The sequence below is a fragment of the Hypanus sabinus genome, chromosome 20 (assembly GCF_030144855.1).
Source record: "Hypanus sabinus isolate sHypSab1 chromosome 20, sHypSab1.hap1, whole genome shotgun sequence".
Classification (NCBI taxonomy): domain Eukaryota; kingdom Metazoa; phylum Chordata; class Chondrichthyes; order Myliobatiformes; family Dasyatidae; genus Hypanus; species Hypanus sabinus.
The window spans coordinates 61,066,578-61,094,476 of record NC_082725.1 but is presented as its reverse complement, the minus strand read 5'-3'; the positions used below and the strand labels follow the sequence as shown (position 1 = coordinate 61,094,476).

The window sequence follows — 27,899 nt, the reverse complement described above, 5'->3', positions numbered from 1 at the left end:
TTGTGCTTCAGTGTTCTCTACACCAGTGTTGTGTGGTACCAATCAGATTATTTTGACTAGTGCAGCAAAAGTAGTAACATACAGTAGTTTTAGAACTTTAATTTTCAAGCAGGATAATTTTTCATGTGTATTTTGCTGTGTATAACATAACTTTTTTCCTGAAAGGTTACAGAAATTGAGCATGTATAAATCAATTATTGACAACGATCTGAAGGACCTTGAGGAAGATGTGCAAACTCTGAAAAACTTGGAAGAAAATTTTGTATGTGAGCATTTTGTTTTTAATGACCCATTTGCAATTTCTCTCCTTCTATCATTTAAATGTCCTTTTTCTCCCCCTGTCCAAAACTAGAACCATTGGAAGCAGCAGTCTATGATGTTATCACAGTTTTATGAGAAGTGGCAGCAAAGGTAAAGTTAAGAGTGTTTGTGATTTTCTTTTTTGTCCCCATTTTTCTCTCTGCACATAACCATGTTCTTAATTTACCTAGAGAGATTCAAAGTTATACACCGCAAGAACAAGCCTTTGGCTGAATGTGTCCATTCTGAATGTGTTCAAGCTAGTCCTGTTTGGTGCATATGTCTCATATCAGAGGTTCCCAACCTTTTTTATGCCATGTAACTTTACCATTAATAGAGGGGATCATGAACCCCAAGTTGGGAACTCCTGCTCTAAATCTTTTCTATCAATGTACCTGCACAAATGTCTTTTAAACATTGTAATTGTCTCGCCTCTACATCTTCCTTTCCCTCTCTATGCATATGCGTATACATATACAACCATCTGTGTGGAAAAATTTTTTCTCTTGGATCCCTTTTAAATCTTTCACCTCTCACCTGGGATAAAGACTGACTCCACATTATCTGTTCTAGTGATTTTGCAATCCTCTAAAAGGTCATTCAGATTTTCACTCCTCAATAACTTGCACTGCATTCCTGGTAACATCCTTAAGTTTTAAGTGATTTGTAAAAAGAAACCTAGAGGGGAATTACTGAGTTTGAAGAAGTTCCCCAAAGATGAGTGAAAGAAATGGTGGATGTATGACCACCTGAAGTCTAGAGAGGTTGAAGATGGTGTGAGCAAATCCATTGGATTTGAATAAAGGATAGGAATTTAGATTTTAGAATGAGGTGCAGAGCTAGTGCAGAGATTAAGTTGTCAGAATGTTCTCCCAGGGTTCTGTGCTAACAATCAATACAACAGAATTTAAATCTCACTGTGGAATCTGAGGAAGGGAAGACTGAATAGAGGCGACCACAAATAAACTACCGGATTATTGTAAATCTTCATCAGATTTACTGACATCCTTGAAAGAGTCATAGAATCATACAGTGGAGACAGGCCTTTTGGCCCATCTTGTCCATTCTGATTAACTTGTTCAGCGAGCTAGTCTCATCTGCCTGTATTGGTCCCTTAGCCCTTTAAATTTCACCCATCCATCTACATAAGTAGATGTTACTGATGTGCCTGCCTCAGCCTGGCAGCTCAGTACAACTATGCACCACCTTTGTGTGGGAAAAAATCTGCCTGATGTTCCTTTTAAATTTCTTGCCTCTGATCTGACACTTTTAACCTCTTGTTTTAAACACTCCATACCTGAGGGAGAAAATATTGTTTTCACTATGTCTGTGCCTCTCAATATCTTGCATGCCACTATCAATTCACCCCCTCTCCTATGTTTGGAATTAAAGTCTTAGTCTACACGGCCACTCATTGTAACTCAGGCTTCCAGGTCCAGGGAACATCCCTGTAGTAAATGCAGTTCTCATTCAGTCCAGCAAAGTCCACTTAAGTGAGAAACTTAAAAAGCCATTTAGAGTTGGGCAGTAAATGGTAACCTTGCCATTTTTTGGAAAAATATTAAATGAATAATTGAAGGAGTTGTGCAAAATAGGTGATTTTTCCATCAAATATCTATTGGAGGAAGATGGCAGGTTGAGTAGCATCTTTCTGAGGGGGAAGGGATTGTTAATGTTTTTGGTTGAAACCTTGCATCAGGTTTGAGTGGGGAAAGGAGATAAATGAGTACAAAGAGAAGGAAATGGGTGAGATGGGTTACTGGAGCTGATTGGTGGACCACTGAGGAGTGAACGGTGACGTGCAGAGTGAGCTGGAGGGGAGGGTTAGAGTTGGCAGTTGGGTGATGAGGGAAATGGAGTTGAAGGAAGGATAAAGGTGGAGACAGCTGCTGGAGGGAGATGAGGTGGAACACAAAGGGCCATCTGTGCTGGAATCTAAGTAAGGAAGATTATGGGAGCCTTTGGGAGGGTATGGCAAATGGAACTAGAACCAAAGGGGTGGAGGCCATGGTAAGTTATATGTGTAAGAGAGGTTGCAGTACAAAGATAAATAATTCAGTGATGGGGAAAGGAGGAGGATGGAAAGGAATGAGGGGGCTGAAGAAAGGGGCAATTGTGGTAAACTATTTATACCTGTCTGGACCACGCCCCACTGCTGACTGCTCCTGTGGCTCCTCCCACAGACCCCGGTATAAAGGCGATTGGAGGCACTGCTCCTCCCTCAGTCTCCAAGATGTCATGGTCCCTTTTGCTGCTAATAAAAGCCTATTGTTCACCTCCCATCTCCGAGAGTTATTGATGGTGCATCAGCAATACTCTGCAGGGGAAGATTGCCCAAGACTGGATAACTGTTAATGACAGTTGATGGCATCTTCATGAACTCCCACAGTCCCCAATGACACTGATTTCAGATTCTGAGACCATATGAGAGCATCCTTTGGGAGGGTGAAACCAGAGTATTTAACTCAGAAGGGTTACCTGACTGAGTAATGAAGACCTGTACTAATCAACTGACTGGAGTGCTCATTGAGATTAACCTCTCATTTTGGAAGTCTGGGGCACCCACCTTAAAGCAAGCTTCAATTATACCAGTGCTTAAGAACTTGGTAGCCTACCTGTAGCACTATCTCCCTGTAGAATCCACTGTGATGAAGTGCTTTGAGAGGTTGGTAATGAAGCATCAGCTCTTGCCTGAGAAGTAACTTGGATCCACTCCAATTTACTTAACATCACAACAGGTCTACAGCACATGACTTTTCATTGGCTCTTCACTCAACTCTGGAGCATCTGAACAGTGAAGACACATACATCAGGATGCTCTTTATTGACTACAGCTCAGCATTCAGTATTATCATCCCCTGAAACTAATTAATAAGCTTTAAGACCTAGACCTCAATGCCCTTTTGCAACTGAATCTTCTATTTTCTTATCAACAAAGGTGCACCGCAATGCTGTCTGCTAAGCCCCCTGTCTACTCTACACTTGGGACTGTGAGGCTAAGCATAACTCTAATGCTGTATTTTCAGTTTGCTGATGACACCACTGTCATTGGCCGAGTCAAAGGTAGTGACAAATCAGCATGTAGGATGGAGTTCGAAAATCTGGCTGAGTGATGCCACACTAATAATCTCACTCAATGTCAGCAAGACAAAAGAGCTGATTGACTTTCAGGAGGAGGAAATTGGAGGTCCTTGAGCCAGTCCTCATCAGGGGATCAGTGGTGGAGATGGTCAGCAACTTTAAATTCCTCGGTGTAATGATTTCTGAGAATCTGTCCTGGAAACAGCATGTAAATACCATAACAAAGAAAGCACAGCAATGCCAATGCTTAAGTTTGCCAAGATTTAGTGTGTTATTTAAAACTTTGGCAAATTTCTGTAGATATATGTTAGTGAGTAGATTGACTGATTGGTGTTTCCATACCAGGTCATAAGACAATGTCCTTGGTTGGGAAAAAAAGCAGACAAAAAGTAGTGAATAAGAGGTTCAGGACCACATCAACAGGCTGAGAAACAGTTATTAAATCTGTGCATATTTGTGTGTGTTTCTAAATAAATAAGTAAATCATAGTCTCACACGGCAGAAAAACTGCCCTTCAGCCCACCCAATACATGCCAGCCATGCTAATTCCATTGGCCAGCATTGGGTCAATGTCCCTCTTTTCTTAACCAAGTACTAAATTACACTTGTATCTATCTCTATCAATGTGTGTGTCAAGGAATTTGACCTTCAGATCTCCTTTTAAGTTTCCCTTCTCTCATAAACTGGTGCTCACATACCCTGGTGAAAAGACTATGTCCCTCATTTTCAATAAAAATTGAGGTTAGAGGATTGAAAAATCTAAAATAGGCCCCTCATTATTTTATAAGTTTCATTTAGGTTTTTGATATTTTGGTCCTGTATCTTTTCAGTGTCTTTGGCATCTGCAGAAAGCTTCTCAATAGTCTATATTTCAGTCTGAATTGAGAAAACCTGGGCTATATTTGACCAATTTCTAAATTCCTTTTGAGAATTATTGCCCTGTTTGTGGGGGAGGGGTTGGAAATGAAAGATTGGATGAAGCAGTGTGTGTTCTTTACCTGGTGAAATGTCTCGCCCAACATTGATCTGTATGCAGTGTACCTTGGGCGTGAATCCCTATGAATTAAATGGGATTTCTTCAATTTTCAGTGAAGAAATTGACAGAAAGATTGATTTATATCTAGATTGTAAATAATATGTAAGAATGCTGGCTTTAGAACCTTAAGAAATTAAAAAAAAAACAACAAAATTACAGCAGAATGTCATTCCTTTTGCCCAGGTAGTTGGGATTTGCAATCACTCTTCACCTGAGTGTGCCAGTGGGGGGGGGGGGGGGGGGAGAGGGGGTGTGGATGATTACAGGTCCTTGTGTTGAGCTTCCCTTGGTCAATTCTCCTTGTCTTTTGTAAATGTTAAGTTGCAGTACTTGTTTCCACTTTTGTTTTATTTCATTGACAGAATGAATATGTTGATCTCATCTCAGAAGATAAACCAGGACTATCCAAATGAATGTGACTTGCCATGAGGAATGTGTAATGAAACCCATTTGGCTGTAGTTAAAAATCCATGGCCTGGGACTTTAATAGAATTAGCATTTTTGCCACTTGTATTTCTCCTGTATAATTTTTGAGTTCGTATGGTTCAAAGTGAAGGTATTAAATGTCAATATTGAGCTTTCATTTGTTTAACTGAGGTGAAATTTAATCTATTCCTCCTGTTCCAAAATGAGTGATTTGTTGGTTACCGTGTTTAATAAAATTTCCACTTGCTCTGTGGGGAGAAAGTGTTTTGTAAAGTTTAGAGGAATGAGGGGCAGTATTATTAAAATCAGTTGCAAGGGGATTGCCTCCCTGACCAAGGGCTCTGGAACCAGGAGGCACAAGTTGGTATAAAGGAAGATGGCTTTTGCACTGAAATTTCATATTGATGATGCTGAACTTGGAATTTTCTGTCCAGGTGAGCTGGAGAGGCTCATGCTGCAAATTAGTTAAAATAGCGCTCCACAGATTTCTGGATGTTAAGGAGATTGAGGGAATTCAGAGAAGGGGATAGAAATATTTTACAATCTAGTAAAACATCCTGGCTGATCTTCTAACTTTGGTGCAAGCTTTCTATTTTCCCAGTGTCCTTGTAGAACGTTGTTCTAAGATAGATCTTTCATCTTTATCTCAGGAGACAGCTTATCTACTAATGTCTATTATAAACCCACAGACTCTCACAGCTACCTGGACTACACCTCTTCCCCTCTATAACTTGTAAAAATGCCCCTTCTCTCAATTCCATCACCTCTGCCACAACTGCTCTCAGGATGAGGCTTTTCATTTAGAACATGGGAGATATCCTCCTTCAAAGTAAAGGGCTCCCTTCCTCCATCATCAATGTAGCCCTCGACTGCATCTCTTCCATTTCACGCATGTCTGCTCTCACCCCATCCTCCCACCACCCTACTAGTGTTAGGGTTTCTTTTGTCCTCACCTACCACCCCACCAGCCTCCCTGTCCAGCACAATTCTCTGGAAATGATGCCATCTCCAATGGGATCCCACCCCCAAGCACATTCTTACCACCAACACCCCCCCCCCCACCAAACTTGCTGCTTTCCACAGGGATCACTCCCTCGTGATTCCCTTATCCATTCATCCCTCCCCACTGATCTCACTCCTGCCACTTAACCTTGCAAGTGTAACAAGTGCTACACCTGCCCCTACACCTCCTCCCTCACTACCATTCAGAGCCCTAAACAGTCCTTCTAGGTGAGGTGCCAGTTAACCAGTGAGTCTGTCTGGGTCATATACTGTGTCCATATATGGCCTTCTGTATATCGGTGAGATCCAATGTAAATTGGGAGACAGCTTCACCAAGCACCAATGCTCCAACTGCCAGAAGAAGTGGGATCTCCAATTTAATTCCATTTCCCATTCTGATATGTCTATCTATGGCCTCCTTTACTGCCATGATGTGGCCACACTCAGGCTGGAGGAGCAACATGTTCTCCATAATCTGTCTGGGTAGCATCCAACCTGATGGCATGAACATCAATTTCTTGAACTTCTGGTAATGCCCATCCCCTATTCCCTCTCACCTGATCTCCTCACCTCCCTTTGGTTCTCCTCCCCTCTTCTTTCTTCCATGACATTCTGTCCGCTCCTGTTGGATTAATCCCTTCTCCAGCCCTGTATATTTTTCAACAACCAACTTCCCAGCTGTTTACTTCAACCCACCTCCCAGTTTCACCTATTTCTCCTCCGACACCCCCCATCCTTTAACTCTACTCATCTTTTTTTTTCTCTCCAGTCCTGATGAAGGGTTTTTGTCTGAAATGTCAACTGAACTCTCTTCCACAGATGCTGCTTGGCCTGCTGAGTTAACTCCAGCATTTTGTGCATGGTGCTTGGATTTCCAGAATCTGCAGTTTTTCTCTTGCTTATAAAATAGTTGGGAGCCATGTGGCTTAGAGATTAGACATTTGCAGTGCAGAAATATGCCCTCATCAGCCCATTTAATCAGTGAAAATTTATTGCCTCTTTTTACATTAATCCTACATTAGTGAGAATTAAAAAAAAAAGATTAACTTCCCCCTGATTCTACCATTCACCTACACCCTGCAGTGGCTGATTAGCTCCTGTCTTTGGGATGTGGGAGGAAACCAGAGCACCTGGAGGAAACCTCCACAGTCACAGGGAGAGTGTGCAAACTCCACACAGTCAGCAGCTGAGGTCAGGATTGAAACTGGGTGTTTAGTGCTCCAAGGTAGCAGCTATACTTGTACCACCCAAACCTCTGAAGTCAGTTCAGATATCTGCGCGCATGTCCACGTCCACAGTGGGTTGCCCAGGGTGGGCTACTAATGGAGGTGGGGGGGTGTGCTCTAGGACTTGAATGTGATGCTCTCGCAACTTGAATGTGAAGCACTGGCACTGGAATCCCCATGCCCCATATTGGCAGATACCAGGTTCAGTCACAGACCTCCTGTTCTGTATCCGTCATGAGAAAATCAGCGGATGTTGGAAATCCAAAGCCACTCACACACTCACTCTGCAGGTCAGGCAGCAACTATGTAAATGAAAGGTAATTTACCATTTGTGCATTTATTTTGCCAGTTTCTTCATTTCAGCTTGTGAAATGATGCATTTGTGTTCATTGATCCACACCTCTCCCTGACCCATCTGGAATTTTTAGAATAGTGCTGTTGGTGCCTAAATTGCTTGTACAATGGTGAACAAATGAGAGGACCCTGCACTCCAGTCTTGGCAAACCTGCTTCTCCTCTATCCTGCACTCTGTGGTCTATCCATTGCTAAATTGGGTTAATGTATGTTTAATATAATCATTGGTAGTGAGGCAATGACTCTTTGGTCATTTGGTTTGGTGTTGGGTTTCCCTTGTTAAACATGTAGTATTCAAAGTACATTCACTGTATTCAACCCTGAGATTCATTTATTGTGGGCATTTTCAGTAAATTCAAGAATTATGATAGAATCAGTGAAAGACCGCACCCAGGGCAGACAAGCAGCCGATGTGCAAACGACAACAAACTTTGCACAAACTTTTCCATCGTTTTATAAGGGTAATAGGAGAGGTAGACCACAATATGAAAATTTACCTCCCTGATGCTGCACACTACATGCTCCTGCTTTGCAGCAACCACCTCTGCTTAATATGGTTACATACCCAGAGATCTGATGGGAGCATTGAGGTAAAGTCTGACACCAAATGACTAGTTAGGACTTGAGCCAAAATCTGTTCAAAATGGTTTGTTACATGTGCAAACTTTGGTAGAATTCATCCTTTACATGTTATGGAGAAGTTAGAGGGCGAGTTCTGGAAATAAAGGTACTAATTTGGGTAGAATGAGACTAGGATTAATTGAGTTCCATGAGTAGTAGGAACTCTGAGATAGTAAGATGTGACGGATTTGTTGGGCTAATTCATTAATTATTTTGAGAAATAGTTAACATTTTGTCTGGGAACCTTCTCGGTGTGTTTCTCTATTTGTGGACCAGTTGAGTTGAAGATTTTCCCTTGTGCTTTATCATTATTTCACATCGACAGCAGCTATAGTTTTGGTTTTAAACATTATTTCAAATTTGATGGTCACTAGTTTATTGTCCTCAGAAGTGAAAGGTGAACAAAACTACATAAATCAGTGCATAGGCAACAAGACTGTTGATCTGTTGCTTAGTTTATGAATGTTTTGATAGAAGCTATAAACAGATTACCAATCTCTTCACTAACCTTTGCATCAATTACTTTAAATTCCTACCTCCTTGAAGGGAAATAGCATCTTCCTACTTGTTTTGCAACAAGCTCTGGATATTTACCTTTCTACCCTCTGCAAATTTTGATATTGTGCCTAGATCATTGGGATGAATTATGAATAGTGATCCTTCTGTACTTGAGTAGTCCCTCAGGATCAATGGTGGCTGGATTTTCTTCTAGTTTTGAAGCCCCGAGGTGGGAATGTAGACTCTGCACCAGTGGGGTGGGAAGCAGTGGTAGGTCACTCAGTAGTTTGTAAAATGGTGAATTTCTGCTACAAGTGTAAGGTTATTGTGTCATTCCAATACATGAATCTCACTCAATGTACATCATGACCCCTTTCCAGTTGGCTTCTGTTCCCTTGTACTTTAAACAGGCTGTCTCTTGCTCAATGCAATGATGTCAACACCAAAGGCTTTGAGTTCCAGAGCTATGACATCAAAGTAGCATTCAGCTCTTCAGTGTTGGGATTGTCCAAGAAGAACCTTGCATACAAGACTCCAAGTTTGGACAGCAGAATTAGTTCCCTTTAACATGGTAGGTGTTTTACATAAGCTCCTACCTGGGCTTCAGGGCAAGATACTAATCTAGTGGCATAGGAGATCAAGACTTGTTTAAACTTGGGACACATTCGTTAGATTATGTTTTGAATAAAAGGAAATAGTTTTGATCTTAAATTTCCTTTGAGTTCAAGTATGAATTTTAATAGAATTTGTTAAACATTTTGCTCTTCCGCCATTTCTATAACTGCAATGTGGCCAAATATTTTGGGCTGCTTCTGCTGTTCAGAGTCAAGATTTAAGAATCCACTTCAAAGTTTCCAGATTGGCCTTCTGTGACTGTAAATTCTGTTTCTCTTTGGACATCCAATTGTCCAGCTGAGTTGGCATAATTTTGTAATAGTGGAAAAAAAGGCATCCCTGTATTCAGTAGATGGTTAAGCCTGGGTGCCACAGTAGTGTGGGAGTTAGCTCAGGGCGTTTCAGAGTTTGGAGTTCAAATCTGGCATCATTCTGTAAGGAGTCTTGATACGTTCTCTCTGTGGAATGTGTGGGTTTTCCCCATCTGCTCTGGTTTCCTCCCATAATTACGAAGACTGACTGGCTAGGTTAATTGGTCATTGTAAATGATCCTGTGATTAGGTTAGGGTTAATCTGGGTTTTGCAGGTTGCTGGGGCAGTTTGGCTCAAAGGACCCACTTAGATTATAATTCCTGATATGAGCATGAAAACCTATAACCAATTTCAGCAGTCATTCCCTGATTCTTGACTGCTTGAGGCGATGCTGACTTCTGCTAGACTGTAATGTTGTTAACTAGTGCTTTCATGGATAAGTCACACCAAACATCTCCCCATGTTCTGGACTGCCACAAGGGAGTGCTGCAGAATCTGATCTCTCGCACGGACTGAGCAGTTACCAGATTGACTGATGATGAATAAAACACTACGTTATGCTTAAATTGCAGTTCAGAGATAGTCAAGTTGGTCTTTATTACCTCCAGCTATAAATGTGTTGTAATAGATTTGTTGCAAGATGTACTGCCTTAATATTCAGTTTTCCAATCTGTTCCCCACACATTACCATCAGAGTGAAGTTGTCTTTAACTCTTATCCGTATAATTAGTGATGTTGAGTTTTTATTAAACATTTTAAAATGATTATACAAACAGCTAATTCAAAGAGTAAAAAGTTTACATTTGCAAAAATTCTGCATTCAAAGATTTTAAACATCAAGTAGAAAAGTCAATCTAAAGATGGAAAAAACAACTTTAGATAAAAAAAAATTCAGAAATTTGAGTTGTAATTAAGTTATGTTTCGGTTCTAGATACATAGTAAGGTAGTTCTACAAACTTCCTGTAAAATTGGCTGCATTTACTGAAAACTGGGGAAGCGACTAATTAGATCGTTTTAATTTTAAATGTTTAAGAGTGAAGCAAATTCTTTTAAGACTGAGGTAGGATCTGGAATGTAATTATTTAAATTTGAATGTTATGCATTGTGTATAATGAGAAAACCTTTAATCAAACCATAATAGTTTCACTTGCATTTTTAGCTCTAGTCTACAGCAGTGAGACAAATACAACTTGGTAGCAGTACTTTGCTCTTGTACTAATATTAATCCTCCTTCATGGATATGCTGCCATTGGTCTTTACGTGGCCACTGTAGAGCCCATTGTTTAACTCTCCCAGAACAGGGGTGATCTTTCCATTGCATTGTGTTTTGCTGTATGCCTGTGGACAAAATGGGAAGGAATGAGCGTTACTAAATTAGTCACGGTTACTGACTTTGTGTGTAGTAATAATAATGCAATAACCAAATATTTTAGCTGCCAAGCAATTTCAAAACATCTTAATGGTGACATCTGTTCATTGAAGATGGTTGAGAGCTTCTGGTTGTAAGGTGTAAATATCACCGATCATTAAGCCTGGTCCAGCCACAAAAAGCCCACTACTTCCTCAGAAGACTAAGGATATTTGACAAGTCACTGATGATCTTCAAGTTTTATAGATGACCAAGAGGTTGGTAAACATTCTGGTGCAAGATGGCAATAAATTGAAGTTATGAACGCAGCCTGGTTCTATGCACAAATTAGCTTCCCCTTATTGAGGAGTGCTTGATGGTTCTATGCCTGCATCCTTATTGCCTGGGTGTAGAAGAATGTGGGATGGGTGGGGAGAGAAATCTCACTGAAACTTATTAAATATTGAAAGGCAGAGTGGAATTGGAGAGGATGTTTCCAGTGGTGGCAGTGTCCAGGATCACAGGCTCAGCCTCAGAATAGAAGGATGTTCCTTTTAGAACAGATGAGGAGGAAATTCTTTAGTCAGAGGATCATGAATCAATTTGTTGCCACAATTGGCTGTGGAGGCCAAGTTATTGGGTACATTTAAAGTGGAGGTTGATTGTTTCTTGATTAGTAAGGATGGTAATAGTTACAAAGGGAAGGCAGGAGAATGGGGTTGAGAAGAAAAATCAATTATCCACGATCAAATGACAGAGGAAACTTGACCAAATAGTCTAATTCTGCGTGTATGTGTTATGAACTCTTGACTCTTCCTGCTGCCTTGGGAAAGTGGTTGACATAGTCATGGACTTCTCCAACCCTAGTCATTCTTGATTTTTCACTCTCCTACTGGCAGAACATACAAATGTTTGAACATGTACCACCAGATAAAAGGACAGCTATCTTGCCACTATCAGGCCTCTCATACACTAAGGAGTTTTTAGCACTTTGACACATGCATACACTAGCAATATGTTGTAAGTTTGGGAGTGTCAGGGGGCAGAAGTGAATGCAGTTGCAATTACTAGGAAGAAAATTTTTTTCCCCAAACACAGTAAAAGAGATGCAAGAGTAGGCATTGGTCTATTAGAAAATGATGCTGGAGAGGTAGTAATGGCGGACGAATACAAGTATTTTGCATCAGTCTTCAGTGGAAGGCACTAGCAATAGCCATAACTTAAGAGTGTTGGGTGCAGAAGCGTGTGCAGTTGCTACTACTTGGAAGAAGGTACTTGGAAACTGAAAGGTCTGAAGGTGGATAAGTCACCTGGACTAGGTGGACTACACCCCAGGGTGCTGAAAGAGTTCATGGAGGCATTAGTAATGACCTTTCAAGAATCGATTGATTCTGGAATGGTTCCGGAAGACTGAGAAATTGCAAATATCATTCCACTCTTCAAGAAGGAAGGGAGGCAAAAGAAAGGAAGTTAGAGGCTAGTTAGTCTTCTCAGTGGTTGGGGAAAATGTTGGAGTCTATTTTTAAGGATATGGTTTCAGGGTACCTGGAGGTGCATGATAAAATGGGCCAAAGTAAGTGTGATTTCTTTAAGGAAAAACCTTGCCTGATAAATCTGATAGAACTCTCTGAAGAAATAACAAGCAAGATAGACAAAGGAGAATCAGTGAACGTTGTGTACTTAGATTTTCAGAAGGCCTTTGACAAGGTGCCACAATGAGGCTGTTTACCAAGTTAAGAGCCCATGGTATTACAGGAAAGATAACAGTATGGATGGGTAGAGCATGCCTGACTGGCAGGAGGCAAAAAGTGTCAATCAAAGGGAGTCTTTTCTGATTGGCTGCTGGTGACTACTGGTGTTCTGTAGCGATTGGTGTTGGGACCACTTTTTAAATTGTATGTCAGTGATTTGGATGACTGACTTGATGGCTTTGTGGCTAAGTCAGTGGACAATATGAAGATGGGTGCAGGGGCAAGAAGTGTTGCAGAAGCAGGGAGGCTGTAAGAGTACTTGGACAATATGGGAGAAAAGGCAAAGAAGTAGCAGGTGGAATACAATGTCGGGAAATGCATGAGCATGCACTTTGGTAGAAGGAATAAAAGCATTTTATTTTTTAAACGGGGAGAAATTTTAAAAATCAGAGGTGCAAAGGGACATGGGAGACCTCGTGCAGGATTCCCTAAAGGTTAATTTGCAGGTTGAGTTGGTGGTGAGGAAGGCAAATGCAATGTTTGCATTCATTTCAAGAAGACTAGAATATAAAAGCAAGAATGTGATGCTGAGGCTTTATAAGACACTGGTGAGGCCTCACTTGGGAGTATTGTGAGCAATTCAGGGCCCCTTGTTTAAGAAGGGATGAGCTGACATTGGAGAGGGTCTAGAGGAGGATCACAAGAATGATTCCAGGAGTGAAAGGGTTATTGGATGAGGAGTGTTTGATGGCTCTTGGCCTATACTCTGTACTCACTGGAATCTAGAAGAAAGTGGGTGGGTGGGGAGTGGAGAATCTCATTGAAACCTATTGAATGTTGAAAGGCCTAGATAGAGTGGATGTGGAGATGATGTTTCCTATGGTGGGGGGGGGGGGTCTAGAACCAGAGGGCACATTCTCAGAATAGAGGAACATTCATTTAGAACAGCGGAGGAATTTCTTTAGCCAGAGGATGGTGAACATGTGGGATTTGTTGCCACAGGGGCTGTGGAAGCTAGGTAATTGAGTGTATTTAAGGTAGAGGTTGAAAGTTTCTTGATTAGTCAATGAGTGAAAGGCTATTGGGTTGAGGGAAATGGATCAACCATTATGAAATGGTGGAGCAGATTTAATGGGCTGAATGGCCTAATTCTGTTCCTTTGTCTTGCGGTCATATGGTCTTATAAATCAAAGTATTGACTGCAGGAGTTGGAGTGTTATGTTTTAAGTTGTATAAGATGTTGGTAAGGCCAAATTTGGGACATTGTGTGCAGTTCTGGTCACCTATCTACAGGAAAGATTTCAGTAAGATTGGGAAGAGTACAGAGAAAACTTAAAAGGATATTGCTGAGATTTGAGGACCTGGGTTATAGAGAAATGTTGAATAGTTTAGGACTTACTTCTACACTCGAGGGAATAATGGCAGAAGATCTGATAGGTATACAAAATTATAGATATTGTAGATGAGACAAATGCTTTGGGCTTTTCCACTGAGACTGGATGAGACTAGAACTGGAGATAAAATATTTAAAGGGAATCTGAGGGGGAGCTTCTTCACTCAGAGGGTGTTGACAGTGTGGAATGAATTGCTAGTGGAGTGGTAGATTTGAGTTTGATTTCAACATTGAAGTGAACTTTGGATAAGTACATGGATGGGAGGAAATGGAGGGTTATGGTCCAAGTGTGGGTTGATGAGATTAGACTGAAAATTAGTTCAGCACAAAATGGGTGAGCTAAAGAGCTCTATGAACGTGTCTATGGCTGAGCAACAGATTGTTAATCATTTTACAGACATGTTCCATGATATACAGTATGCTTATCTGACCTACCAACTATACAGTTTCTCAGAATTGCAGTGGTTTTTATTGGTGCTGTCTGATGGAGTAACTGGACAGGATGATGGGGGCACAGTGTGAGGTGAGGGAAGGGAAGGGAGAGGGAGATGGCACTCTGACAGACGAAGCTTGGTTTGATTTCCTACCTATTGTGTGGCCACTGGCTCACTGTGCAGGACTACTGGGGACGATGTTGGTTCTTGACAGGCAGAAGAATACAGTCTGGGACTGGTTCCCATTCCTTGCCCGGGAACTGACTTGATTAAATGTCGTCCTGTTCACCCCAGAGCACTTGAGGATTGGATTGGGTGAAAGGAATGAATGTGGCAGCAAGGAACTGAAGGGAAGCTAAATCTACATATCCCACCCAAAATGCAACACGTTCTAAGTGTTCAATGTTAGTAGAGATTGTAACCTACCTCATTGAGTGTCAAAGTGGTTGGGTGAAAAATTAGATATATGAACCAATTTGGGAAGGGAGGAATGCAGAGATTTGGGATGGTAGTTTAGAACAGTGTTACAAAGATAGCAAATCTACAGAGAACTTGAGAATTTTAAATTGTATTGTTACTGGCTCAAGGCAAGACTGTTTCAATTGTACTATTAAAAGTAGTTTTTTAAACCAATGTGAGTGTTCTAAACAGTATTTTCTTATCACTTCAGCAAAACAAAAGTGAAAATACAGAAATGTAATAAATTGTATTTAGCTTTCCATGGGCTACAAGAACTTTCACAAGGATGTGATTAACATTTCCTCTTACCTTCCTGTAAAAATTTATGAACAGGATGACCAACGTAGCCATATAAGAAGACTGGAACAATAAACAGCCAAGGGGGAATCCACAAGGCTTTATCACTGCACTCATTGTGTGGATAATTGTGAGCACAAACTGTACCTGGGGAGCCAAATGTCAAAATGTATTTTTGCCAGCTCTTTATCAATACATATTAAGTTCATACAATTCACTCGCGCAAGAATTCAAGTTTACAATGTCCACAGATAGGTGCTTCTGATAACACAAAGTATAATTAGTTTATTTATAAGATAAGGTTTAGTAAATTTATTCAGTTCAGACTTGGCCCAGAAGTCATTGTGCAAAAAGTCTGGTTGGCAAATATTTTAATGCTGATTCCCATTCCTGTATCTCATGTTGGTCTATGGCCCCCTCTTGTGCCAAGATAAGGCAACCCTCAGGGTGCAGCACCACCTTATATTCTGTTTGAGTAACCTCCAATCAGATGGCACAGATATAGATTTCTCCAACTAACAGTTTAAAAAAAAGTTATTTCCCTCCTCTTTCCCCCCCCCCCTCACTCTGGCCTCTTAGCTCCTCTTACCTGCCTATCACCTCCCCCTAGATCCACTCCTACCTCCCTTTATCCTATGGTTCACTCCCTTCTATCAAATTCCTTCCACTCCAATCTTTATCTTTGCTACCCACCTTCTAGCTATCCTCCTTTCCCTACCCTGACCTTTTTATTCTAGCATCTTCTCCCTTCCTTTCCAGTCCCGAAGAAGAGTCTTGGCTCAAAAAGTTGACTGTTCATTCACTTCCATCAATGCTGCCTGACCTGGTTTCCTCCACATTTTGTGTTCGTTGCATTGGCTTTCCAGCATCTGTAGACTTCATCTTTCATATTGTGCAAGATCTGTTTCATTTATTGAATTTACAGCTTTCCCTAGTGTGCTTTATGTATGAAAGTAAATTTTTCATGAGAAAAACCTGCATTTACATTACCTAGAAGTCAATTGGTTTTATCTCTCAAGAGCTTTCATACAATGTCTTAAGCATTAGAACAGGCAAATAAAGGACTGGATCGTGAGATAAAAGTAGTAGGTGCTGAATCCTTCACACTTACTGCAGTGAGACTGGCTATTTTCCCACCTTGCCACCATATTCTTCAATTCTCCCATGTTCCAAAAATCTACTAATTTCATCCATCTGTGCCTACCTAGAGAAGAGCATTTCAAAGATGCACAACCTGCTAGGTAAAGAAATTTCATCTGACCTCTGTAATAAAGGCCCGATCATATGTACCCAAGTCAAGCCTTCCTGTTGGGTTAGGCACCCAGTCCAGTGATAAAACATAAACACGTTCAACTGTGAGGACAGTTGCAATGTATTCATCTTTTTTTTTACTTGTGATGACTAACATTACAGCAGGAACACGTGCATTTGAGTGGGGTCACCAACTTTGTAGGAACAGGTAAGTGCAAAACTGACTTAATGTTCTGAATTGATTTACAACAAGTATGAAGAACTTTTATTTTTATTAACAAATCTATTAAACAGTTTTCAAATTACTAAATATCAAAGATTTTAAAAATTGTTTCAAAGGCATTGAGCTCGGCAAGCTGTCACAGTATCTGCCACTTCAGGGTCAATTGCTTCTTGAGGTCTGCTCTTAAGTATTCTGAGGTCAGGAAAAGAGAGTACTGTAGGAATAGCAAGCCCAATCAAGTACATTTCAGCTGAATTCACTTCTGCCTGACACTCTTGAACATCTGGCACACTGTGTCCTTCACAATGAAGACTGATGCAAAATATTTATTCAATTTATCTGCCATTTCCTTGTTCCCATTACTACCTCACCAGTGTTATTTTCCAGCTGTCTAATATCTACTCTTGCTTCTCTTTTACTCTTTATATCTGATCTTAAAAAAATCTTGTGGTCCTTTTTTATATAATTTGCCAGCTTTTCTATTTCATCTTTTCTTTCCTTATCACTTCTTAGTTGCCTTCTGTTGATTTTTGAAAGCTTCCCACACCTCTAGTTTCCCACTAACTTTTTCTATATGATATGCCTTCTCTGTTGCTTTTATACTCTTTGACTTCCCTTGTCAGCCATCCTCCCTTTAGAATACTACTTCATCTTCAGGATGTATTTTCCTTCACCTTCCAAATTGCTCCCAGAAACTCCAGCCATTTTTGTTCTGCTGTCCTCCCTGCTGGTGTATCCTTCCAATCAACTTTGGCTAGCTCGTCTCTCATGTCTCTTTGTTGTTCCCTTTATTCCACTGTAATATTGGTGCATTTGATTTTAGTTCCTTCCCCTCAAACTGCAGGGTGAATTCTATAATATTATGATCATTGTCTACTAAGGGTTCCTTCAACTTAAGGTCCTTAATCAAATCTAGTTTATTACACAACCCCCAATCTAGAATTGTTTTCCCCGGTGAGCTCAACCACAAGCTGCTCTAAAAAGCCATACTGTAGGTATTAAAAAATAAATTTCCTCTTTTGTGATCCAGTACCAACCTGAGTTTTTTTTTCCCCTAGCCAGTGCACCTGCATATTGAAATCCCTATGGTTATTGCAACATAGCCCTTTTTACCTCTTCTTGTAATTTGTACCCCATATATAGTGGCTACTTGTTAGTCCTGTATATAACTTCCATCAGGGTCTTGCATCTTCTTTACTCTCCACAAGGAATCTCTATCTTTTGATCCTATGTCACCTCTTTCCAAGGATTTGATTTCAATTTTTTTAAAACATTCAGAGTCACTCCACCCTCTCTGGATACCTGCCTGCTCTTTTGAAACAATGGGTATACTTGGATGTTAAGCCCCTAACTATGATCTTCCCTCAGCCACGACTCTGATGCCCACAATGTTGTACCTGCCAATCTCTGACTGTGCTGGATGATCATTACCTTATTCCGTTACTACTTGCATTTAAATATCACACCTTCAGTCCTGCATTTATCACCCTTTCAATCTTGCCCCCATTTTGTTTATTCTGTAGACTTCCATAACTTTCCTTCCCCTTCACTTTATCCTCATTTTTCCAAATGGTTTAACCCATCCCACTGACTGCAATTCTCTCATCTGCTTATCCTTCCTCACACTCCCCCTACACCTTGAATCTACTTTTGTATATCCATTCTCTGCCCTATCGCATCGGTCCCATTCCCCTGCCAAATTAAACCCTCATCAAAAGCTCTCGCAAGCTTGTCCACAAGGATATTGGTGCCCTTGCATTTAGGTGGAACCTGTCCTTTTTGTATTGGAGCCTTATGGCTAGTGGTGTGCTGCAAAGATCACTGCTAGGTCCATTGTTGCCCGTCATCTACATCAACAATCCTGATGACAATGTCCACACGCACACCACCCTCTGAGTGTTCCCCCTCATGTTCTGTTTAGCAGTTCACCTTTCACCCTTACCTTATGACCTCTAGTTCTAGTCTCACCCAACCTCAGGGAACGTGCAAGCAGGCTTTTCACACTATCTCTACGCCTCATTTTTGTATACATCTTTCAAATCTCCCTTCATTCTCCTACATGCTGGGGAATAATGTCCTAACCTATTCAACCTTTCCTTATACTTCAGGTCTTCAAGTACTGGCAACATTTTTGTAAATTTTCTCTACACTCTTTCAATCTTATTAATATCTTTCCTGAAGGTAGGTGACCAGAACTGTACCCAGTACTCCAAATTAGGCCTCACCAATGTCTTATTTAACTTCAACATAACACTCCAACTCCTGAACTCTATACTTTGATTTATGAAGGCCAATATACTAAAAGCTTTCTTTATGACCCTGTCTGCTTTTAATGAACTAAGAATGTGTATTCCCAGATCCCTTTTCCACTGCACTCCTCAGAGTGCCCCACCACTCATCATGCGAGTCCTACTTGCTTTGTCCTCAAAGTTAATACCTTGCACTTGTCTGTATTAAATTCCATCTGTCATTTTTTTAGCCCATTTTTCTAGCTGGTCCAGATTCTACTGCAAGTTTTGACAGTCTTTCTTGCTGTCTAATACACCTCCAATCTTGGTGTCATCCAAAAAGTTGCAAATCCAGATCATTTAATATGGATGATGAACAACGGACCCAGCACTGATTCCTGTGGCACAACATTTGTCAAAGGCCTCTGGTCAGAAATGCAAGCATCTACAATCATTCTCTGACTTCTCACAACCAATTTCTGGGGAGAAGGCAGGAGGTTGGGATTGAGAGGGATAAGCCATGATGAACTGGCAGAGTGTACTCAATGGGCTAAACTGCTCAATTCTGCTCCTATATCTTTTGATCTTCTGTGAAGCCAATGTCTAATCTAATTTACTACCTCATCCTGAATGCTAAGCAACTTTAGGTGGGACCTTGTCAAAAGCCTTGTAGACATCATCCACTGCCTTCATCAACTCTCCTGGGAGCCTCCTTGGAAAAACCCCATGTAAGATTGGTTATTCATGACCTACCACACACAAAACCATGTTGACTATCCCTAATCAGTCCCTAGGTATCTATCTAAATACTTGTATATCTGATCTCTTACAATAGTTTCCAGTAACCTGCCCATGAGTGATGTCAGGCTTACCGGCCTATAATTCGCTAGCTTGTTTTCACAGCCTTTCTTCAACAGAAAATATTATCTATCCTTCAATCTTCTGGCACCTCAACCTTCACTAAAGATGTTTTAAATATCTCTGCTCAGCCCCTACAGTTTCTGCACTAGCCTCCCACAGGTCTGAGGGAATATCTGTGGATTTATCCACTCTAATTTGCCTCAAGAGAGCCTCCATTGTAATCTGTATAGGGTCCTCACTGCTGCTTTGCCTCACTTTGATAGTCTCTGTCCATTTCCTGATGTGGAGAAGGTTGAGTACTTCATGTTCCTAGATGTCACACTGACAGCATGGCCAGGAAGCCACACCAACACTTCTACTACATCTGAAAACATAAGAAATTTGTGTCCCTGATGACCCTCACCAATTTTTACAGATGCACCACAGAAAGCATTCAATCCAGATACATCAGAGCTTCATATATCAACTGCTGTGCTCAAGACTGCAAAAGAAATTTGCAGGGATTTGTGAATACAGCACTATCTGTCACATAAACTAACCTCCTCTCCATTGACTCTGTACTTTGTGCTGCCTTGGGAAACAGCCAACACAATCAAAGACCCCCCACTACCCAGTTCATTCTTTCTTCACCCCTCTCACATCAGATATCAGATAAAAGATGAGAGTTTAAGAGAATGGCTTAAGGAAAGCTTCTATCCCACTGCTGACAGAAATTTGAATGGACCTCTCAACCTGCCTTGCACTGCATTCTCTATTACTATAGATTCAAGATCGTTTAATGTCATTTCCAGTACACAAGTGTAGAGAACAAAATAACTGTTACTCCAGACCTGATGCAGCACAAAAAAAATCTCAAAATAAAGAACACAATAAATACACAAGCTAGCCTGTACACATTGATTGTATGTCTATAAAGTGACATTAGGCACAGGAGTGTCTGTATACAAGTTGATGATAAAGTAGTGGTGGAGTGCTGGGTTAGTGGGTGGAGACATTCATCAGCCTTACTGCTTGGGGAAAGTAACTGTTTTTGAGTCCGGTGCTCTTGGGGCATGATGCTAATTCTGCTGCAATAGATAAAATGCTGGAAGAACTTTACGGGTCAGGCAGCATCTGTGGAGAGAAATTGACAGTTGATGATTTTGTTCATGCAGGACTAGAAACAAAGGGAGTTTGCCAATATGAAAGATCTAATTGAACTTAATTATAGAAGGAAAAGGAGCTTATGCCTACTCAAACAAAGGTAGATCTTTCAGCGGGGCTATGACTGAATACCATGTATCAGCAGGAAGGATGTGGGTTTCCCTTGGTACTGGAGGGATAGAGGTGTGGATATTCCTGGTGGTGGAAAGAGAGGCTGTAAGTTGTTGTGTTGTTTCTTGGAGCAATCCAATATCTAGGCCTTAATCTTTTCAGTAATATACACTATGGCCCTTAATTAGGTATACCCAGACTCCATTTTGCAGCAAATGCAGTGAGACGAGTTTTTACTGCGGCTCCATTTTTTTATATCTTACATTCCACTGATTGATTGGTTTTAAGTTTGAAGATTCATTATTTCTGTTGAAAGATTTATGACTTAACCACGATGGCAGGAAGTCGATCTGGTATTGAATTGAGAAGCGGCAAGACTTTTCCCGAAACTGAACAAACAGAACAAGTAAAGAAGTCGGAGGAACTTGTTACTTCAGCAGTAATATTCTCTTCAATACAAGATATGAAATTTGAATTTGGTTCACTTAATACTAAGATTGATAAACTGACGGATGCTAATGGGAAGCTTGAAAAATCCATCTTTACTGTTCAAGAATCTCTGAAGAATTTGGACTTTCAATTTCAGACGTTCAAACAGACTACCCATCGAATATAGAGGGAACAGGAACTATTCAGAACAAGAATTGGAGGTGTCATTTATGAAAGTTAATGATGTTACCTTGGAATTATCAATAACGAAGAAAAAAATGATTGATTTAGACAGCAGAGTGTGCCGGAGGAATTTCCTTTTATTGGGTTTGCCTGAAAATACTGAAACTGGTGACCTGTAAAAGTTCTTCTCTGATATGCTGTATTCACTTCTTAGTGAGATCCTTGAAGTGAACCCTGTGCTCAACACAGCGCACAGAATTCCGAGATCCTGGCGTTCATTGGAACTTTGTCCAAGACCACTCATACTTTGCTTCCATTATTCTACAACCAAAGAAGCCATACTCCGAGAGGCTAGAAAAAGAAGGAAACTAATATACAATTCAACTGAAATTCGTATACTGGAAGATTTTCCTCCTGAGATTTTTGCCGAAAGAAGGAAATATCGGGAAGTCATGATTCAATTGTATAAAATAAATTGCCGTCCGTCACTTTGCTACCCCGCTCGTCTAATAATTTTTTCCTCATGATTCTCAGACACAGAGGATTCTTTCTCCAAATGAGTGGTGGGAATTTATTAAAAATTTTAAAGTTATGCCGATTGTAACCTGAACAGGTAATTTTGAGCTGGGAGATGTTTATAGATACTTTGAGGAAAGTCTATTCTATGCTTTATGGATGTTCGTACAGGACTTGGTTGACTTAATCCTTTTCTTTATTAATAATTGGTATATATGCATAGTTGCTTTGAAGAAAACCTGTATTACATTTTATGGATGTCCACACAGGACCTGATCTGATTTAATTTTTTTTCCTCTCTTTCTCGCTTGTTTTAACATTAATATAGCTCTTGGTTTGTTTTTTATTTTTATATATATATTCACTTTTTTGTATAACTTGTAAGTTCTCTTTATTAAAAAAAAACTTTAGTTGTAATATATTATTTGCTTGGATATATTCTTTTCTGAATATATGATTCATACACTAGATGAATTTAAGATGGCCGTCACTAGTTACATTTTAATTATTGTTAGACATAACATTACAGTATTTGAAATGTTTTCATCTCTTGTGTTTGGAATCGGTGAGGTAAACATACTTTGTTAATATAGCTGCAAAATGGAGGATGGGGTTAAGGGTTATTAGGTTTAGCTTGTGGCCTGCCTGTTGGGTCGCTATTATTCCGGCTTTGGGGGGTGGGGCTATTAGATAAATTTTTTTCTCAATTGGGCAATTCTAAGAGGTTACATTTTCTATCAATCATGACGTCACTTCCAGTCAAGTCTGTGTTTTTTTTCCTTCTAGATCTAGTGTGCGCTTGCGCAATAGCTTTCTTTATAAAACTTTGAATTAAATTCTAAATATGGATACTAATAAAATCAATATTACTACTTGGAATTTGAATGGCATGCATCATCCTATTAAGCATAATAAGATTTTTAAGAAATTAAAAACATTTCATGCGGATATCATTTTTGCGCAAGGGACTCGTGTACGGAGACAGGATGAAGATAGCTTTCATAAATTTTGGAAGGGACCTTTATCATTCCTTATCAACAAATAAAGTTAGAGGGGTATCTATTTTTGTTAATTCTAAAATCCCTTTTGTACACTTTAATACTGTAACTGATTTGATTGGAAGATATTTAATTGTCACTGGTTTATTATGCAGTCAAAAGGTAGCTCTGGTGTGTGTTTACGCATCTAATTCAGACAGTGCTGAATTTTTTAAGAAGCTTTTTCTAAGCTACCAAATCTAAATGAATATAAATTGATCTAGGGTGGTGACTTTAACTGTTGCCTTAATCTGGCGATTGACAGGTCATCAACCAATCCGTTGCTTCCTAATAAAGCGGCGACCTGTATTAACTCTTTAAAATATGGCCTGGTCGATATCTGGAGATATAAACACCCTAATGACAAAGATTTTTCTTTTTTCACACACGTTCATCATAAATATTCAAGAATTGATTATTTTTTTTCTAGATACAGGGTTGTTATACTCTGTTGACGAGTGTGAGAATGATATCATTGTGCTGTCAGATAATGCACCTGTGAAATTAACCCTGAAGCTCTCTGATAATTTTCTGAAATTAATTAAACTTTACAACTCCTCCCTTGAAGTGTCAGACACCCTGAGCCAATAGGCCGGTCCTGGACTTATTTCCACTTGGAATAATTTACTTACTATTTAATTATTTATGGTTTTTTTAATATTGCTATATTTCTACACTATGCTTGGTTGGTGCGACTATAATGAAACCCAATTTCCCTCGGGATCAATAAAGTATGTCTGTCTGAAAATGTCACAGTGGAGATTGAATCCTGTATTGTTACAGGATCCAGCTTTTGTTAGTTTTATCAAGGAGCAAATTTCTATATTTGTTGAACTTAATACAACTGAAGGTATGTCAAATTTGGTTATAGGGGATACGATGAAATCCTTTATCAAGGGAGAAATAATTTCATATTCAGCAGGTTTAAGGAGGAAACCCAGAGTGGAACTTTTAGTAATTACTAATAAAGCAGAGAGATAGATAAAGCGTACTCAGTAAGACCTAGTGGAGACCTATATAACGAAAGGGTTGAACTCCAAACACAATATGACTTGCTTTTGACCTTCCCCATTGAGCAGCAAATTTTAAAAACTAAATGTCAATTTTATATACATGGGGACATATCAGATAAACTGTTGGCTGGTCAGCTAAAGGCAAATATGGTCAGAAGACAGATTTTGAAAATACGTAGATCAGATAGAACTGAAACATTAGACCTCATGAAATTAATAAGGTATTTATGGATTTTTATTCTAATCTTAATAAATCTGAATTCCCTGATACTATTATAAATAGATTTTTGCAGAAATTAAATATACCTAAAATTTCCACTCAAGATATTAATGTACTAGATGCACCTATTAAACAAGAGGAAATAGCCAAGGCTATATCCTCTATGCAATTAGGGAAAGCACCGGGACCAGATGGATATACAGTGGAATTTTATAAGACCTTTAATGAAATGCTTACATCACATCTTTGTCAGACCTTCACTGATTCTGTATCTTATGGGAATCTTCCAAAAACTTTTTATGAGGCATCAATTTCATTGATTCCTAAAAAAAAGGACGATTTATCTGAATGTGCCTCTTATAGACCAATTTCCCTATTGAATTTGGATTTTAAAATTCTCTCTAAAATTTTAGCTAATAAACGAGATTTTTTGACAACTTATCTCAAATGATCAAACTGGATTTATTAAAAATAGGTATTGACATTTTAATATTTGAAGTTTGTTTAATATTATTTATTCTCCCTCAGTCAAATAATCTGAATGTGTTGTTTCTCTTGATGCAGAGGAAGCCTTTGACAGGGTGGAATGGCCTTATTTGTTTCAGGTTTTGGAGAGCTTTAACTTTGGTTCAGGATTTATTTCCTGGATCAAACTGATTTATCAAGCCCTGATAGCAGCGGTTATAACTAACAACCAAAAATTTCCTTAGATTATATTGAGGAACTTGTCAGGGTTGCCCTCTTAGCCCTTTATTATTTAATTTGGTTTTAGAACCACTTGCTATTGCTCTTAGGGATTCTAACTCTGTTCAGGGTATTAAGAGAAGGGATAAATTACATAAGGTTTCGTTATACACAGATGATTAATTAGTTTATATTTCAGACCTTGGGAAATCTATTCCCTCTATGCTACCCATATTTGCTGAATTCAGTATTTTCTTTGGATATAAAATAAATTTACATAAAAGTAAATTACGTACTATTAATAATTATTCTGATTATTATGATCAAATACCTTTTAATATTGCTAAAAATTACTTTACCTATCTTGGTATTAAAATTACTAAAAATTTTAATAGAACATAGAATAGTACAGCATGTTACAGGCCCTTTGGCCCACAATGTTGTGCTGACTCTCAAACCCTGCCTTCCATATAACCCCCCACATTAAATTCCCCCATGTACCTGTCAAAGATTTATATAAGTATAATTTTCTTCCTCTAATTGAATATACTAAACAAATGCTTTCTAAATGGTTGCCTATGATGATGTCGTTAATTGGTCAAATATATGCTGTAAAAATGGTAATTTTACTGAAATTTCTATATACGTTTCAAGCTGTTCCATCCTTGGTCCCGAAAACATTCTTTGATAGAATAGATTCTATGATCCTGTCATATATCTGGAATAATAAGAGTTCTAGATTGAGTAAACCATTATTGCAAAAATCAAAAAAAAGATGGAGGATTGGCATTACCAAACTTCAGATTTTACTATTGGGCAGTTAATATTCGTTATATTACTTTTTGGATTTGCGGTATAGATGATCAAGATTGTCCTTCATGGTTGGACCCATTGTTAGACATACATTAAAAATTTGGTTTCAGCTTTGCAGACTTTTTGATTTAAATAACTTTGTTCTCTCTAGTAATATCCATTTTAACTATTTTTTTACCATTAATTCTGGATAAGGCCTTTTTAATAGGGAAAACTACGGGAATAAAAACATTTAGATTTTATTTTAGAGAATTGTTTAATGCCTTTTTCACAGCCAGTGGATAAATATATCTAATGCGCAATTTTTTAGATATTTACAAGTTAGGAGTTTTCTACGAGATTTATTACCGAATTACCCATTTGTTCATTTACCAAATATGATAGATGTTATTCTTCAGCTTAAACCATCTCAAAAAGGATTGATAGCCATTATATATTTATAAACGGCTTATGAATTTACGAATGATGTCTAATAATAAGGTTAAACGTGCTTGGAAACTGGAACTTCAGGAGTCACTTTCAGATGATCAATGGAATAAAATTTATAATTGAGTTAACAATTCATCTATCTGCCCCCATAACTCCTTGATTCAGTTCAAGGTAATGCACAGGGCACATATGTCAAAAGATAAACTAGCGCACATTTTTTCTAATATAAATGCTGAAGTGGCTACCTTAACTCATATGTTTTGGTCCTGTATAAAGTTAAATAATTTTTGGAGAGATGTTTTTAGAACGTTATCTTAAAGTCATGGGCTTGGACCTACAACCTAATTCACTTACGGCAATTTTTGGGATCACTCCGAAGGAAGCAGGAAATGTTTCCGCTTCTGCTCAACGCATTATAGCTTTTTCAACTTTATTGGCTAGGAGAGCTATTTTGTTGTATTGGAAAGATCCTAATCTACCTGCTGTTTTTTTGTTTTTGCTCTCCTCCATTATGTCGTGTTTAAGCTTGGAGAAAATTAGAAGTCGGACGTTTGAGACATCTTTTGAATTTGAGCAAACCTGGCGACCTTTCACTCAATATTTTCATATGATTTAAATTTTCTTTACTTTTTTCCACTTTTTTAGGTAATCTTTTTTTCTTCTGCTCTGTGATGTTTCAGATCTGACCGGAAGCATTTTTACCCTTTAAAAAAAATTTCTTCTTAATAATAGAAATAATAGAATAATAATATTATATTATAATAATAGAAAGTATTTTTTGAATTGTTAAGAGTTGTGGTTCCTTTTATATATTAGCTCAATATTATACCATATGTTTTTGACACTGTACTTTTTTGTACTTTTATTGGAATATGTATTTGATATAACTTCTCCTCTGATTTGTATTTGTCTTTATATTTTTTAATCAATAAAAAAGATTTAAAATGGAATGAAAATGAATGAAGGTATAGCGACTTGTTAATGCAAAAATCTAATCAGCCAATCTTGTGGCAGCAACTATATGTATAAAAGTATACATACATAGTCAAAAAGTTCAACTGTTGTTCAGAGCAAATGTCAGAACTGGGAATAAAAGAGATCCAAGTGTTTTTGACCATGGAATGATTATTGGTGACAGACGGAGTGGTTTGAGTTTCTCAGAAACTGCTGATCTTCTGGGATTTTCATGCACAACAGTCTTCAGTATTTACACAGAAAAGTGTGAAAGATAACTAAAAAAAAATCCAGTGAGCTGCAGATCTGTGGGTGAAAATGCCCTCTTAATAAGAGAGGTCAGAGGAGAATGGCCAGACTGGTTTAAGCAGACATGAAGGTGACAGTAACTCAAATAACCACACATTACAACAGTGGTGTGCAGAAGAGTATTCTGAATGCATAACAGGTCAAACCTTGAATTGGATGCACTTCAGCAGTAGACCACAGGTCAGTGGCAACACTAGGTACAGGGAGTACCTAATGAAGTTGCCATGAAAATGTATTTCTCTTGTCCCTGGAGGAGGATTTAACCAGTCAGTTGATTATACATCACTACCTTGAGAGGATGTGAGGGAAGATTACTGCAGGACAGCTGTTTATGGGAGGGAGACAGCCCCTGTTGTGGAAAGGTTTGAAGGTTTCCCTTCATTGAGACAGTGAACATTAGC

At 39.1% G+C, this 27,899-nt stretch overlaps 1 protein-coding gene across 1 annotated transcript in view; it reads right to left on the bottom strand.

Annotated features, from left to right (window-relative positions):
* Positions 1 to 10,054: 10,054 nt before the first annotated feature.
* The window catches only part of elovl2 (ELOVL fatty acid elongase 2), a 112,552-nt gene continuing 94,707 nt past the window's right edge, over positions 10,055 to 27,899 (bottom strand). Inside the window, exons 7-8 of the mRNA XM_059945598.1 lie at positions 15,107 to 15,241; positions 10,055 to 10,810 (exon numbers count right to left, since the gene is read on the bottom strand). Of these exons, the coding sequence (XP_059801581.1) occupies positions 10,694 to 10,810; positions 15,107 to 15,241 (252 nt within the window). The 3' untranslated portion in view covers positions 10,055 to 10,693. The remainder of the gene's footprint in view (positions 10,811 to 15,106; positions 15,242 to 27,899) is intronic.